Here is a 12,971-nt window from a genome sequence, read left to right as displayed (position 1 = left end):
AATATGCTACAGCTGTAGTGTTCGGTTATAATACAGCTCTGTATGAATACGCATGCTTGCCGTTTCATTAGAAGTGTAGTGATAAGATGTGCTGTTGATAAAATAGGATTGAATTGGTAAAATCCTTTCAAAGTGGGGAACCATGGATAATAAAAACAATCCTTAATGTCAGTAAGGTAGCAGGAAAGTAATAGTTTGTGTTCTTGATTTAGTTGAATTGTTTTCAAATGCACAATCTTTTGAGAATTGAACGTATGCAGTGTTACTACTTTGATAAATGTTACATACAACGTATGTAGCATGTATATATGTTGCATATAGCATGTATACATGAAGAATCGAATGATTACAAGCATGAATACATGCTACTATCACTACAAAGAGACTTACGTAGTCCTGCGTCACCTATATATGCGGTCGTGTCTTGTACACAACCCCTCTGATTTTTTTTGTGCTTTTCTGTTAGGCTCAGGCTTCATGCGGAACATCGAATCACATCGCTTTGATAAAATGAAATTGATGGAAGTACAATGGTGTCAAATAGCCACTCCAGTGTCAGTCGCATAAAATCCGGTACCCGGATTTAGTGGCCCATTGATGATTTAAGGGTACATACGGTATTTAATTTATAATGAACCGTAAAACGGCATGATTCAGCACAAAGCAAAGCAAAGCCATGGGTATAAACGTCGTCTTGAGAACTTGACCCTTCTTTATCGACAGACTTCACAGCCGGTTATTAGAGTACAGGGTAATTACGGGGCTAGTGCAACGATCCTACAAACTCTATAGCAGCACTTCCAAGCCAAGATTCGAATATACGACGACTGGCTCGTTAGGTTAGCATCATAAGATGGTTTTTATTCCAATGGTAATGGTTGCTTCTAGAACGCATTATTAGTTTGATATATGTATTGTAGTTTTCAGAGCCATACGATTTTGTTTCGATTTGGTTCCAAAATGTCTCCATTGTACTTCCATCAATGTCTTTTGATCAAAGCGATATGATTTGATGTGCCTTATCCCAAAATCCAAAGAATTCCCCTGAATCAGGTACTGGATGTTCCAGATCCGATAGTGATGTGGTCATTTGCTTTCAAAATGTCTTTATTATACTTTCAATAGTCTCATTTTATCAAGATGATGTGATTTGATGTGCCGTAAGATGAATTATCCTAAAATGTAAACAATGTGTCGCTAATCAGGTACCAGATGTTCTTCCGGCACCGATGTTGAAGTGGCCATATTGGTCCAAAATGTCTCCATTACTTCTATTAGTCTTATTTCATCAAGCTGATGTGATTCGAAGTCTGCGGTACATCAATTGATGCCATTGATTAATGATGAATGAGTTATTTCAAAATACAAAACGAAATTCGAATTAAAATGAGAATGAGAGCAAGCTCAAATTTTTTTTTAATGCATTAGGAAGGTTAAGAGGTTATACTATACACAGTTGAGAGGACTAAACCTTTTAACTGATTAACGTGGAAATTTGAATACATGTTACGGCAACAGACTAAAAAAAATAATTTTAACCTTCGATTAATCTCTAGAAAATATTTCCAGAAAACTTGTTAAATCAACAAATCGAAAATATACCTTGTTCAAAAGTTTCAAGTAGATCGGTTTAGGTTTTTTCGAGAAATCATGCTTATCGACTTTGGTAACACAGTTTTGAGAAACTCGCTTTCGCGATTTGCGCTCTGAAACGAAACGATCAGACAAAAAAGCGCACAATTTTTTCTCTTGAGAATATTGTTCAGTATTTTTGTAAAGAATCTGTTCCAATCTGTTTAGGATAAAATTAACGTATTTCCAAATATTCCTGTGTAGAATTGCTGTCCATTTTTTACAAGACTTCGATTTAAGTCATTTTGATTAAAAATCAAATGATTTCTTATTTTAGTTTTGAAATAATCTCAAGAGATGTTCAAACGGGTTCAAAGCTGGACTAAGGGCTGATGTTTTGATAATGCTAAGACAATTGTATTTATGGTATCGACCGCTTACAATGTATATTTAGATTGTTTAACCTCATCATCCCGGTACAATATGAATGTACCATACAACTATAAGTTTACTTTAATATGTTATCACAGAACAGAAGTGGAAGTGGAAATCCAAACACGTACATGCTACTTTCTACAGATACTAGCGAACCTGGCGGTAGCGAGTCACTTTTATCCATGAAAACACACGAACGTATACGAATGCACACAAAAGCATGTGAAAGCTGCTATGCGATTGGCAGCGAGCGCTCTGTTTATATTGCTGTTATTCGCTTCTATACGAAACCTTCCCAAAAGAAAAATAAAAACAAAAAAAGACTTTGTTACCAGTTTTGATCGCCAAATCGTTAGGACTTCCACTTCTGTTCTGGGATGTTCTTCTTGTTGACTTTTTCGGTGAGAAAAAGTTTATTTCAGTTTCGCTTAAGGTTGTTCAGATAATCGAATTTACACTTAGTTCTATCCAAAAATATATAAACTTGTTACCTCAGAGCTTTTCATAAAATTTATTGCGGTCGAATCCATTGAATCTAAATTGGTTTGTGTAAAAAGCCAAAACCATGGATTTATACCGTCTCTAGACATTACCCTTCTTTATCGACAGACTTCGCAGCCGGCTGTTAGAATACAGGAATATTACGGGGCCAGTGCAACGATCCTACTGACTCTAACTAGCAAGCCCCGCCAAGACGAGATGGCTTGTTAGACCAGCATCGTACCTCGAAGCTAACTAGGCGATGCTAACTGGTTTGTGTATGTGACATAAAATTGGTTTGTGTGTGTGACGCCTATGCTTGTATATGCATATGTACATGCGTGTATACATATATACGTAAACATAATGACAAATATATTTTGTTCTTGTCGAACTGAGTCGAATGAGCCATTATGGCTCGAAGAAGCTGGATACATAAATGCATATCATAATAGTTCGTAATATTTGGATAGCATTTTTGACATTTCCTAAATACATCGCACGTTTTCTTTCCGCACGTTCCTTTAGTTTTAGTGTGAACGTGCGGAAAGAAAACGTGCGATGTAATTAGGAAATGTCAAAAATTCTGTCCAAATATTACGAACACACTAACACAGATTATACGGTTCGCCATTACGGATCGTAAAAAGCTGGATAAAATTATTGAAAAATATTCTTCTTTACGCAGAAAATGCACACTTATGTTAAACAAATAATATTTCATTCAGATTTTCAGGTTTATATACCCAGCGATAGGATGCTTCTTGAAAACTGCTATCCAAAATAACAGCATACTCTGTGAAAAAAAAATCAATCAATCCGGCAAGAGCACAACTCACGTGACTTGTGCTCTATTGTGATAATAGAAACGATATTTAGATAAAATCATGCATTTTCCATTTTGGACTTATGGCCAACATTTTGCATCAAATACTCCTATGTGCGAAGTAAAGCTGAAATATTTAGACGAGTCGAGGAATTTCGTTTAGACGAGATTTTGAATGACAAGTGCACTCAAAACAAGAAGTCGTCAAAGTTCTTACTTATTGGTAGAGTTTTAGACCAGAGCGTAGATGCCAGGTTTTGCTCGAACGATTGTTCGAACTTCCACTTCTGTTCTGTGCTGACATGCTATATCTAGAGTGACTATATACAGAGTGGCGACAAGTCATCCCAAATGTATGCAATGCGGTTAATCCAAGGTTTTTCTTTCTCTTTCCTGCATATGCGTTGGATAAGTCGTCTGCTCGATTGGAATGACACTGACAGATAATTATCATTCCAATTTTGACATTGTCGCCACTCTGTATATAGTCACTCTAGCTATATCATTTTCGCACACACGACACACGAGATGTTGGCAGCAGGGATACCAGACTTGCAGATTTGTCTGCAAATTCCAGATTTTTGGAATCGTCTTGCAGATCATTATAAATTTGTAGTTTTCATGACTTTTATTGTTTTGGTGCAGATTTTTGTTCGAAGCTCTTTAAACTTTCACAGACTTCCTTAAAAAGTGTGCAGATTTTCGCAGATTATTTTCAAACCAGAAAATTCGAGTAGCCTGAAAACTGCTCGATTTTTTCGGTTTTCGAGCAGTTCCAGACATTTTTTTAGAAAATATGGCATCTCTGGTTGGCAGCGAAAACATGGTTGCCTGCCGATGGGGTGTGGTAATCAGTAGAGTAATCAATGATAATCTTTAGAGTGACTATATACAGAGTGGCGACAATGTCAAAATTGGAATAATTATCTGTCAGTGTCATTCCAATCGAGCAGACGACCTATCCAACGCGTATGCAGGAAAGAGAAAGAAAAACCTTGGAAAAACCGCATTGCATACATTTGGGATGAGTGGGTCGCCACTCTGTATATAGTCACTCTAATAATCTTAAGTAATCATTGGTAATCATGATTAATTTATAGTAATCACAAGAGATTGATTACTGATAATCAGAGGTAATCAGTAAAGTAATCAAATGTAACTTTTTTAGAAGGTGCGTTAGTAATCATTGCTGTTGGAAACCGCTTGGGCAAATCAACCCACACTCGGTTTGTTTACGCTTGCGACATTCGCCCTTTTGTTAATTCTATTTTCAATTGTCATTCCAAGTTTGACATTATCGCCACTCTATAATATAGTAACTCTAATCTTGGGCAGTGTTTTTTAATTTCGAGTAGTTTCTAACTTTTCTTTTAAAAAATCTGGCTTCTCTGTACCAGAGTATTCTGCTCAATTCATCCGCTCCGCGCTCTGCAGTCCGCTTCGCATTGCCTTTTAATTACTTGAAAATTTTCGTTTTTTCTGTTGCTTTTCTAAACTGTGTACTGTGAATGTGGAAGATACTGTACCAAAAATGCAAAATCTCAATCAATCAGTACTTGAATATAGGGATTTTTTGGTATCTACGCAACAAGTAGACATGAAGCTCATGATACGAGAGCTCCCTGAAAAAGACTACTCTGCAGATAAAAAGTTTGTGGAATTATTGACATCACAACAATTGGAAACTTTTCAAACTTTACAACCTGCTGAATTGGACAATTTAAAATTCATCCAGTCATCGCATTTAGCAAAAACAGCAATAAAAAACTTCGCAAAAGCCCAACAGCAAAATAAAGAATTGGAATACGATTGCAGCAGATTCCACGGTAAAATAAACATTAAATTTCAGTGAATATTAAATAATAAATCTTATTTATTCCAGCGCGAATGAGACAATGTGAACTGGACATCTTTATGGAGGCCCAGATAGCCGAAGAGCTTCAGATTTGTTTATTAGACATTGGTTACAACTTGAATATTATCAACACTAAAATAGATAAAATAAATAAATATTAAAAATTATTTCACTTGCACCAAGTGAATAAAAATAAATTATTTTCGAACTGTTGTGCATTGCAAGAAAATAATTCTACCGTGTACCCCGTTGGTATGACCTTTAATCTGAACCAGGGATGGTTCGATCACTTTGACTCAATTTTGATTCATTTGACACTACCGTCTCAGCCGAGTAAAATTTGACAAAGTTATGTATGAGACATTTTTAGAACTCGTTATTTACAATTTTGCTGAATAAAGTGTTGCTGTAACTTTTGTAGTTACGGCGCTACAATGCTAGTACCTCTTTAGTAACTAAAAACAACCGATCAAGCATCACATGTTAAAGTTGACCGGTAAATTAAAAAAAAAAAGCAAAAAATCTTAATGCGTTTCCTCTTGCTCCGGAGCTTTGGCAATGTAGCTCATATGCAACTCCAGCACTCAAAATAGACTGTGGGTTCTTTCTCAGCCAGCAGTCACCATACTTCCATAGGCCACATTCTTGATTCTTATACAATAAAATAAGCTGAAATCACACGGACTGTCAGCAGCCATCAACGGCAACGAAACGTCAGTGATGGTCATATGCACATGTATTTTACACGGGAACGACACTTCCTATTCCAATAACCTGTTGGCGGACCTTATTCGACCGACTGTCAATAGTATAATCAATATATATAGAATGCCAGTGTCGCTGCAGTGCGCGTGGTAAACATCATACATATTCAGATAATGTATTTACATTATATATGCATATGTGTGTGTCTGAGATTCATCAAAAGGGGAATCTCATTGTCAAACTTTGACAACCAGTTTAAATTTTCGAATATGGCTGCCAAGTAGGGTAGATGCTCCAGTAATGGAGGGATTATGTCGGGGGATGTGTGTAAAGACAATTTGAACGCTCAATTTATCAGTTTCCAATTGAACTACCTGATAATATGGTGCACCATAGTGTTGGCTTTAAATACATACCAAAATTATACCATTCTGCTGGTTAATATATCTAAAATATTGCTTTTCCTGACATTAGTATGTGCTCCTAAAGTTGTGGTAATGTTCCTATAATAGTGGAAAATTTGCCTATAATAGTGGAATGTTGTTTACCGCCTTAGCAACGCTTGCAATGAGCATGGCAGCAGGTGGATAACAACGTAGGCTTGTTAAAATGCTATGGATTGTTACGAATTTCTTAAGCAATTGCACTCTATTGGACTGCTGAAAAGGAATTTGTAATTTTTGCACCAACATCTTGAATTTTAACTGTGTATCTTAGATAAAACTGTTAACAAATATATATTTAACAATAGAAAACGGAAATTATCTCGAAATCCGCCAAAATTATGATATATTTCGAGTTTCCACCACTACTGGTACTACCACAACTACTGGAGCATCTACCCTAATGTGATTGTAAACTTCGCTTGCTTCAGATTTCTGAAAAAATCGGTGCAAACAGGTGCAGTTTTGGGATTCAATCATCCGGACGAAAAGAAAATTAGCGTTCAAAAACATTTCACTGGCATGAAAACACAGCGATGAGCGCACTGATGACAGCACAGCACCAACCAGCGCACAGATAAAGAACAGATAAATAACAATGAGCAACTTTGACAATGAAGCTCCCGATTCACAGACTTGATACAGATTGTTAGCATCATGTTCATGTTTACCACAATGAGTCCTGTAGAAAAACAGCGACACTGGCATTCTATATATACCCGATAAAAAATCCCCCCTACTTTTCCTCCGATTTAGTCGGTTCGCGTCGGCTGAATCACCCGATTTTGGACCCGACGAATCGGCCGATTGTTGCAACGACGCTTATGGGAGTTTAACAGGGCGATCTACCGATTCGTCGGTATGTTTAATCGATCGACTAAAACCGACTAAATTGGCTGTTTAGTCGGGTGATGAAATAGAGGTGTCTGATGGAACCAAACGAAATAGGTTGATTAATCGGGAGATAAAATTTGTCAATATACCGACGAAATAGGTGGATTAATTGGTGTATGTAGTTAACTTGCCTACCAAAGCCGATCAAATTGGTGGAGGAATCAGATGACGAAATACGTAAATCATACGAAATAGGTGGATTAATCGATGGAGAAAATTTTGTAACCTACACTCTTAAATGATTCTACCTGTAAATAGGTCGGATTTAGTTAAAGCTAGGTTGAAACTACTCAAAATGCCCTTAAAGTGTACAAACTCAAACTTTGGGTAAAAATTTCAACCAATTTTGGCTACTTGCTACCGATAATTGAATTATTCTCTATGACAAATAACGTAATTTTAAGTTCCTTCTACCAATTTTTTGGTTGAAAAACTACTCAAAATCTGAGTTTGTACACTTTAAGGGCATTTTGAGTAGTTTCAACCTAACTTTAACTAAATCCGACCAATTTACAGGTAGAATCATTTAAGCGTGTACGGAACCAGAAGAAATAGGTCGATTATTCGGAACATAAAATTTATCAATACAGACAAAATAGATGGATCAATTTGAGCATTATATTGAAGTCTATAGAACCAAACCTAATTCTAATAAAACTGCTCCTAATAATGCCCTGAAAGTGGCCCTCTTCAACAACTCCTCCTGCCTCAGGAACAGAGATGTCCACCGTGCGGGATCGCTCGACCAGTTTAAAAGCGACTTTCGACTTCTGAGAATTGGCGACCAGCGGCCCAAGACCGAGTTGAACGGAGAAGACTGCTTGAAATAGCACGAGCGACGTCGGCGCGATGACAATCTGTAACAATCAGAAGGTAATTAATTGGAATCGAAAAAAGCTGTTCATTGAAGAAATTTTTCTCTTCTTCGGAACATACACGAACACTTATATTGACTCCTATAGTTTAATTTCACTAACCTGCTTATCCTTCATGAATTTCCTTCGATCAATTTCCTTCGCAGAACCAATCCGTTCCCATTATGACAAACGAGATGAGCTTGTCGCAGAACCTTTTCGATTCCATGCCTCATTGACGGCGGCGCAGATCCGGACGGAGTTCCTTTAAGAAAGATATAAACCGAGTCAAGAGCAGCTTGTTACTGGACCTAACCTCCATCTCCGTTGTCTGGCTCCACAATCCGATAGGAAAAAATAGTCGCACGATAATTTTCAGTGCGAAATTCCAACTAAAATAGCGATAATAAGTTACAAATTCAATGCAGCTGTTTTTTATGTAATGGATACTTACCTAGCTACTCAAATAAAGAACAAGTAAATTAGAAGTAAACTGGCCTTGTTCAAAAATCAATCAGACTTAGCTGTCAAAAGATCCTTCTGTACAGAGTAAACCGATCATCATCTGATTTAATCGTTACCCGACGGTAACAGATTAAATATACCAAAGCGTCGGGTGACGGAGACAATCACGAAGTCGGTTGATTAATAGGTTGATTTCTTCGGCATCCTATTTCGTCGGTAGATGCGTAAAACAGCATCTGTCAAAATTTTCTATTGGGCATTGATTCTACTCTGTCAATGCATGCTGAGCTGAAGTCGGGCCGGTCAGATTTGATTCTGGCAACAAGTTGTTCAGTATTGCGAATAAATTTATTCAAAAATCTAGTAGAAAGATGAAATAAAAAATAAATTAAAAAAATACGACAAAAATTTCCATGTCGGAAAACCGGGCTTTTTGCCGGATTGATCGACCACCGAGGTCAGTGTGATACCGGTCGGTGATACCAGCCAATTCGAGTAATTCGAATTTCGAGCATTTTTTTCTAATATTGATGTAAAAGTTCAAGTTGCAGATATTTTGTAAATCTGGCATCTCTGCACCAACGATAGCATAAAGCACTCGCACACGGTACGGTACCAACCGGTTTTTACGAAAATCTGGAAAACGAGAATAAAAATGTCTATTGAAAAATCTGGCTGCCATTTGGTCTAATGGAAGACAACGTTTGAAAAACATCTTATTTTGTCTGATTAGGTATCAAAAAGTCTGGAAAATCCACACAAATCTGGAAGGTTGGCAACGCTGCTCGCACTCAGTACTGAAATGAAAACTGAACTGACAGTCACAGTAATCCTAATTAGTAGCAATACCCTGATCTGTTTCTTTTATCATTCGGTCTTTCAGAAAGACTCTTTCTATATATTTTTTCGTATTATCACTTCGTTCATAATGTACAATTTTTTACAAAAAATTACTAGAACATGGAGTGGGAGAATCTCTTACGGATTAGTCGATAAGAGATGTGTAAATAATTTGAGTAGCTGTATTTTGTGATATACTGTATTGTCATCTTTACAGCATTATGCGACACCAGCAACAAGCAATGTGGAACCGGCTTCAAGAAAAGAAAAAGTGAGCAAAGCCATGAAAGCATACCTGGAACGTGCCAAATCTCACAATGAGTTTATGAATATACAAAACCAAGAATTCAAACTGGGAAAGCGGCATCTCGCTAATATGATGGGAGAGGATCCGGAAACCTTTACTCAGGACAATATAGATGTAAAATGATTAAAATAGTTGCATAATATTAGAAGAGCTAATAATTAGATATATTTTCATAGGAAGCAATACGGTATCTTTTTCCTTCTGGCTTGTACGAAAAAAAAGCTCGGCCAATCATGAAACCACCAGAAGAAGTTATCCCTCAGCGAAAGGCCGCAGAATTCGATGAGACAGGTAGACCATTTCATAGTATGTTCTACACGGCACGACCTAACTACAACAAATTATTGTTTGTAAGTATTACCGTCTCATTATTTCGTTTTTAAATCGTACAAAGTCGTTCCTTGTATTAAGCAGCTTGCTTTTTCTTATGTTGCTCGTTGAGGACATTTGTAAATAATTGTCGGCACTCTCAAAATTATTCATATACATACGCAATTTTATAATGTGATTTATGCCGGTAGGTGGTAAGAATTATTAGTAGACGCAAGTGGGATTTTGCTCGAGTCTGTCTGACGTCAGACAGAAAATTGATTTTCACGGATTTTCAAGCTTTATTGTAATAGCGAATTCATATATTCACTTGGCTCACTCGAACCTCAAATTTATGAAAGCTACACGCAGTTTGACACATAAACCGTAATGCTGGACTGTTTTACAGCGAATTCAGAAATGTTCAGCCGGTTAGCACTCAGTTTTAATCGAATAGCTCCTAAATCGTTCAAAAACTAACCGAGATTTCATTCCGGTTAAACCTTAAACTGTCTAGCATTACGGTTTACAGGTTGATCATTCAAACTGCACGAATTGTTCATAAATTACGAGTGACTTCGTTTCCTTGTCAGTCTTTGTCCTAGTCCTAATTTCTGCTTTTTTAGATCCCCCCTCCCCCCTCAGACCGATTGTGTCACAAAACTCATCCCCCCTCCCTTTGGATGTCACACAAACTCAAAATAAAAATGAAAAGCGTGTTGAAAGTAAAAAGTGGTTTATAAAACTTGCTTAACATTTTAAGAGTTAATGTATGATTAAAAAAATATAGAAAATAACAATTAGGCTTATGCAAATTTGAAAATAAGTTTATGTCCTGGTCTCAAAATATTGTTGAAGGGGGGGGCAAGAAAAAAATAATATCAAACCTTAAACCTTAAACTAAACAAAAGAGTAGAAACCAGTGTTTATTTTTGCATATTATTGAAAATTAGAAACAAGAATTTTGGACAGTACTTAAATTTTTCGTTCAAACCGAACCAACCACCAAATTTTTTTACCCAAGCACATAAAGTTAGCATCCAGCTGAAGATAAACCAGTTTGATAATAGTGAAGTACCACAGTATCACCTTAGAGAGCCACAAACGTATAACTTGACCTACATTTGAATATTCTAATCATAATTTTTTTTTAATTATTTATTAAGTGAGACGTAAAACCTAATTACATTTGGTAATTACATTAATTGTCAAATTCTAGTACAAATTTCAGAGCATTTAAATCAATATCGTTAGAAGCAGAATTTATAGAGTTTATGTAATTGATGAATAATCTCATGATTCTAAATTTTATGTTTCTCCGGTGCTCTTTCAGGACTGGTTGCAATAATTTGTTGAAAGTTACACGTTGTCTTGTTCCAGTTGCTGCGATGTGTTGATGAAGTACGATCCAAGGGTTAGCGACTGTAGAACAGGTGCTGAATTTGTGTGAGAGATCTTCAGTTTGACTCCCACAATGTTGGCAAGTACTGGTACTGATGATGTTCATCCTGTGAAGTAGTTGTCCGTGTGCAGTTTTGTGGTTCACTAATAAGTAGTACCAGCTTCTTTCAGTCGACTGCAATTCCCGTGCATTGACGTTCCGCCAAATTTGTCTCCAGTTTGAGTGGGGGTTTTCTAGCATAACTTTTGGATGTTCGATTTGCAGAAGGAAAAAATCATGTATGTTTGAAGCTGCTGAGCTATTTTTCAGGTTATTTGGAAGGTATGCACTTTCTTGACATACTATTTTGAGACAGGGACAATTTGTCGGTATTTGTCGTAGATCTGGGGGATTTGCTATATGCTCAATAAAATTGTTATAGAAAGGTATGCTGTCAAGTTCTTTCAAATGACGGTTAATGAGCAGTGCTTTACATTTGAAGAAAGGTAGATGAAGTTTAAGTCCACCTTTGTCTTTATGAAGAGCAAGCTGATGCATCGGTAATCGTGTTATTTGCCCATTCCATATGAATGTTCGCATTAACGCTGTTGCTTTAGCTATATGATGATTGTAAGGACACAGGATCGATGCAATAGGGCAGAAACACCGGTTTTAGCCATAGTACCCGTTTTGGCCATACTTGAGTTTAACTGTTAATTGTGAAATTATATGGTCAATAGCACAATTTTAAACTAAACTAAATCAAATTTTTGATATTTCTCCACATAATTTGCCTAAAAACTAATGCATGAGAATTAATATCCTATCAGGAAAGCAGAAAAAATTGACCTCTACTAAATTCCCACATAAGCTATTGTCAGCATAGTATAAAGGCAATTTTCAATACATAATAACTTTTATCCAAAATTATTTATTTTTCATTGGTTTTCTCATCTGGTATAATGGGTTATTTCTCAAATCATATCGATCATTTAATAAACGTAAAATAGTCTTTTTTCTTAAAAAAAAGATGTTTAATCATAGGAGGCCAAAAGCATCCACTGTTCCGCTTTTGGCCATATGTCAAACCGATTTCAAGTTTCACGTGCTCGTTTTCGCCATACGTTATTTAGTTCTGAAATTTTGATTGTGGTTCATCAACAATTTTTCCGTTTTTACCACTGGAAGATAGTAAGTACTATATTGATTGATTTATGAATAAGGTGACTGATCATTGGATATTTTTGTTGAAGATTTCATACGATTCGATAGCGTCACCCAAAAACATTGCCTGTCAGGCATATAATGAAAGTACACTTCAGTCCTGTATACAGGATACATCAACAACTTCTGTATACGCGGCATGCAAAAAATACGGTATTCCGAGGTCTACAATTCGATACCGCATGAGTGGAAAATGGCAGAAATACACAACCCAGGGTCCCGGAACGGTACTTTCCCAAACGGAAGAGGAAAATATTGATGGCTGGCTCATTGAAATGAAACGACGCGGTTTTCCAGTACAGCGCCGTACTTTGTTGTACAAAGTGAAGGATTTTCTAAATGAAAACCCCCGTGATACTTCATTCAAAAACAATTGTCCTG

General features: G+C 36.6%; 2 protein-coding genes across 2 annotated transcripts in view; both read left to right on the top strand.

Moving 5' to 3' along the window:
- The first annotated feature begins 4,837 nt into the window (after positions 1 to 4,837).
- Positions 4,838 to 5,329, top strand: LOC128735826 (uncharacterized). The gene is made up of 2 exons (XM_053830311.1): positions 4,838 to 5,139; positions 5,196 to 5,329. The coding sequence occupies exons 1-2, from the start codon at positions 4,845 to 4,847 to the stop codon at positions 5,327 to 5,329; spliced, it is 429 nt and encodes a 142-aa protein (XP_053686286.1). The 5' UTR covers positions 4,838 to 4,844.
- A 4,043-nt stretch (positions 5,330 to 9,372) lies between these two features.
- The window catches only part of LOC128738573 (28S ribosomal protein S9, mitochondrial), a 97,129-nt gene continuing 93,530 nt past the window's right edge, over positions 9,373 to 12,971 (top strand). The window contains exons 1-3 of the mRNA XM_053833819.1: positions 9,373 to 9,532; positions 9,587 to 9,790; positions 9,853 to 10,026. Coding sequence (XP_053689794.1) covers positions 9,458 to 9,532; positions 9,587 to 9,790; positions 9,853 to 10,026 — 453 coding nt within the window. The 5' untranslated portion in view covers positions 9,373 to 9,457. The remainder of the gene's footprint in view (positions 9,533 to 9,586; positions 9,791 to 9,852; positions 10,027 to 12,971) is intronic.

This window comes from Sabethes cyaneus, chromosome 2 (genome assembly GCF_943734655.1).
Source record: "Sabethes cyaneus chromosome 2, idSabCyanKW18_F2, whole genome shotgun sequence".
Lineage (NCBI taxonomy): Eukaryota > Metazoa > Arthropoda > Insecta > Diptera > Culicidae > Sabethes > Sabethes cyaneus.
This window is presented reverse-complemented; position numbering and strand designations above follow the sequence as displayed.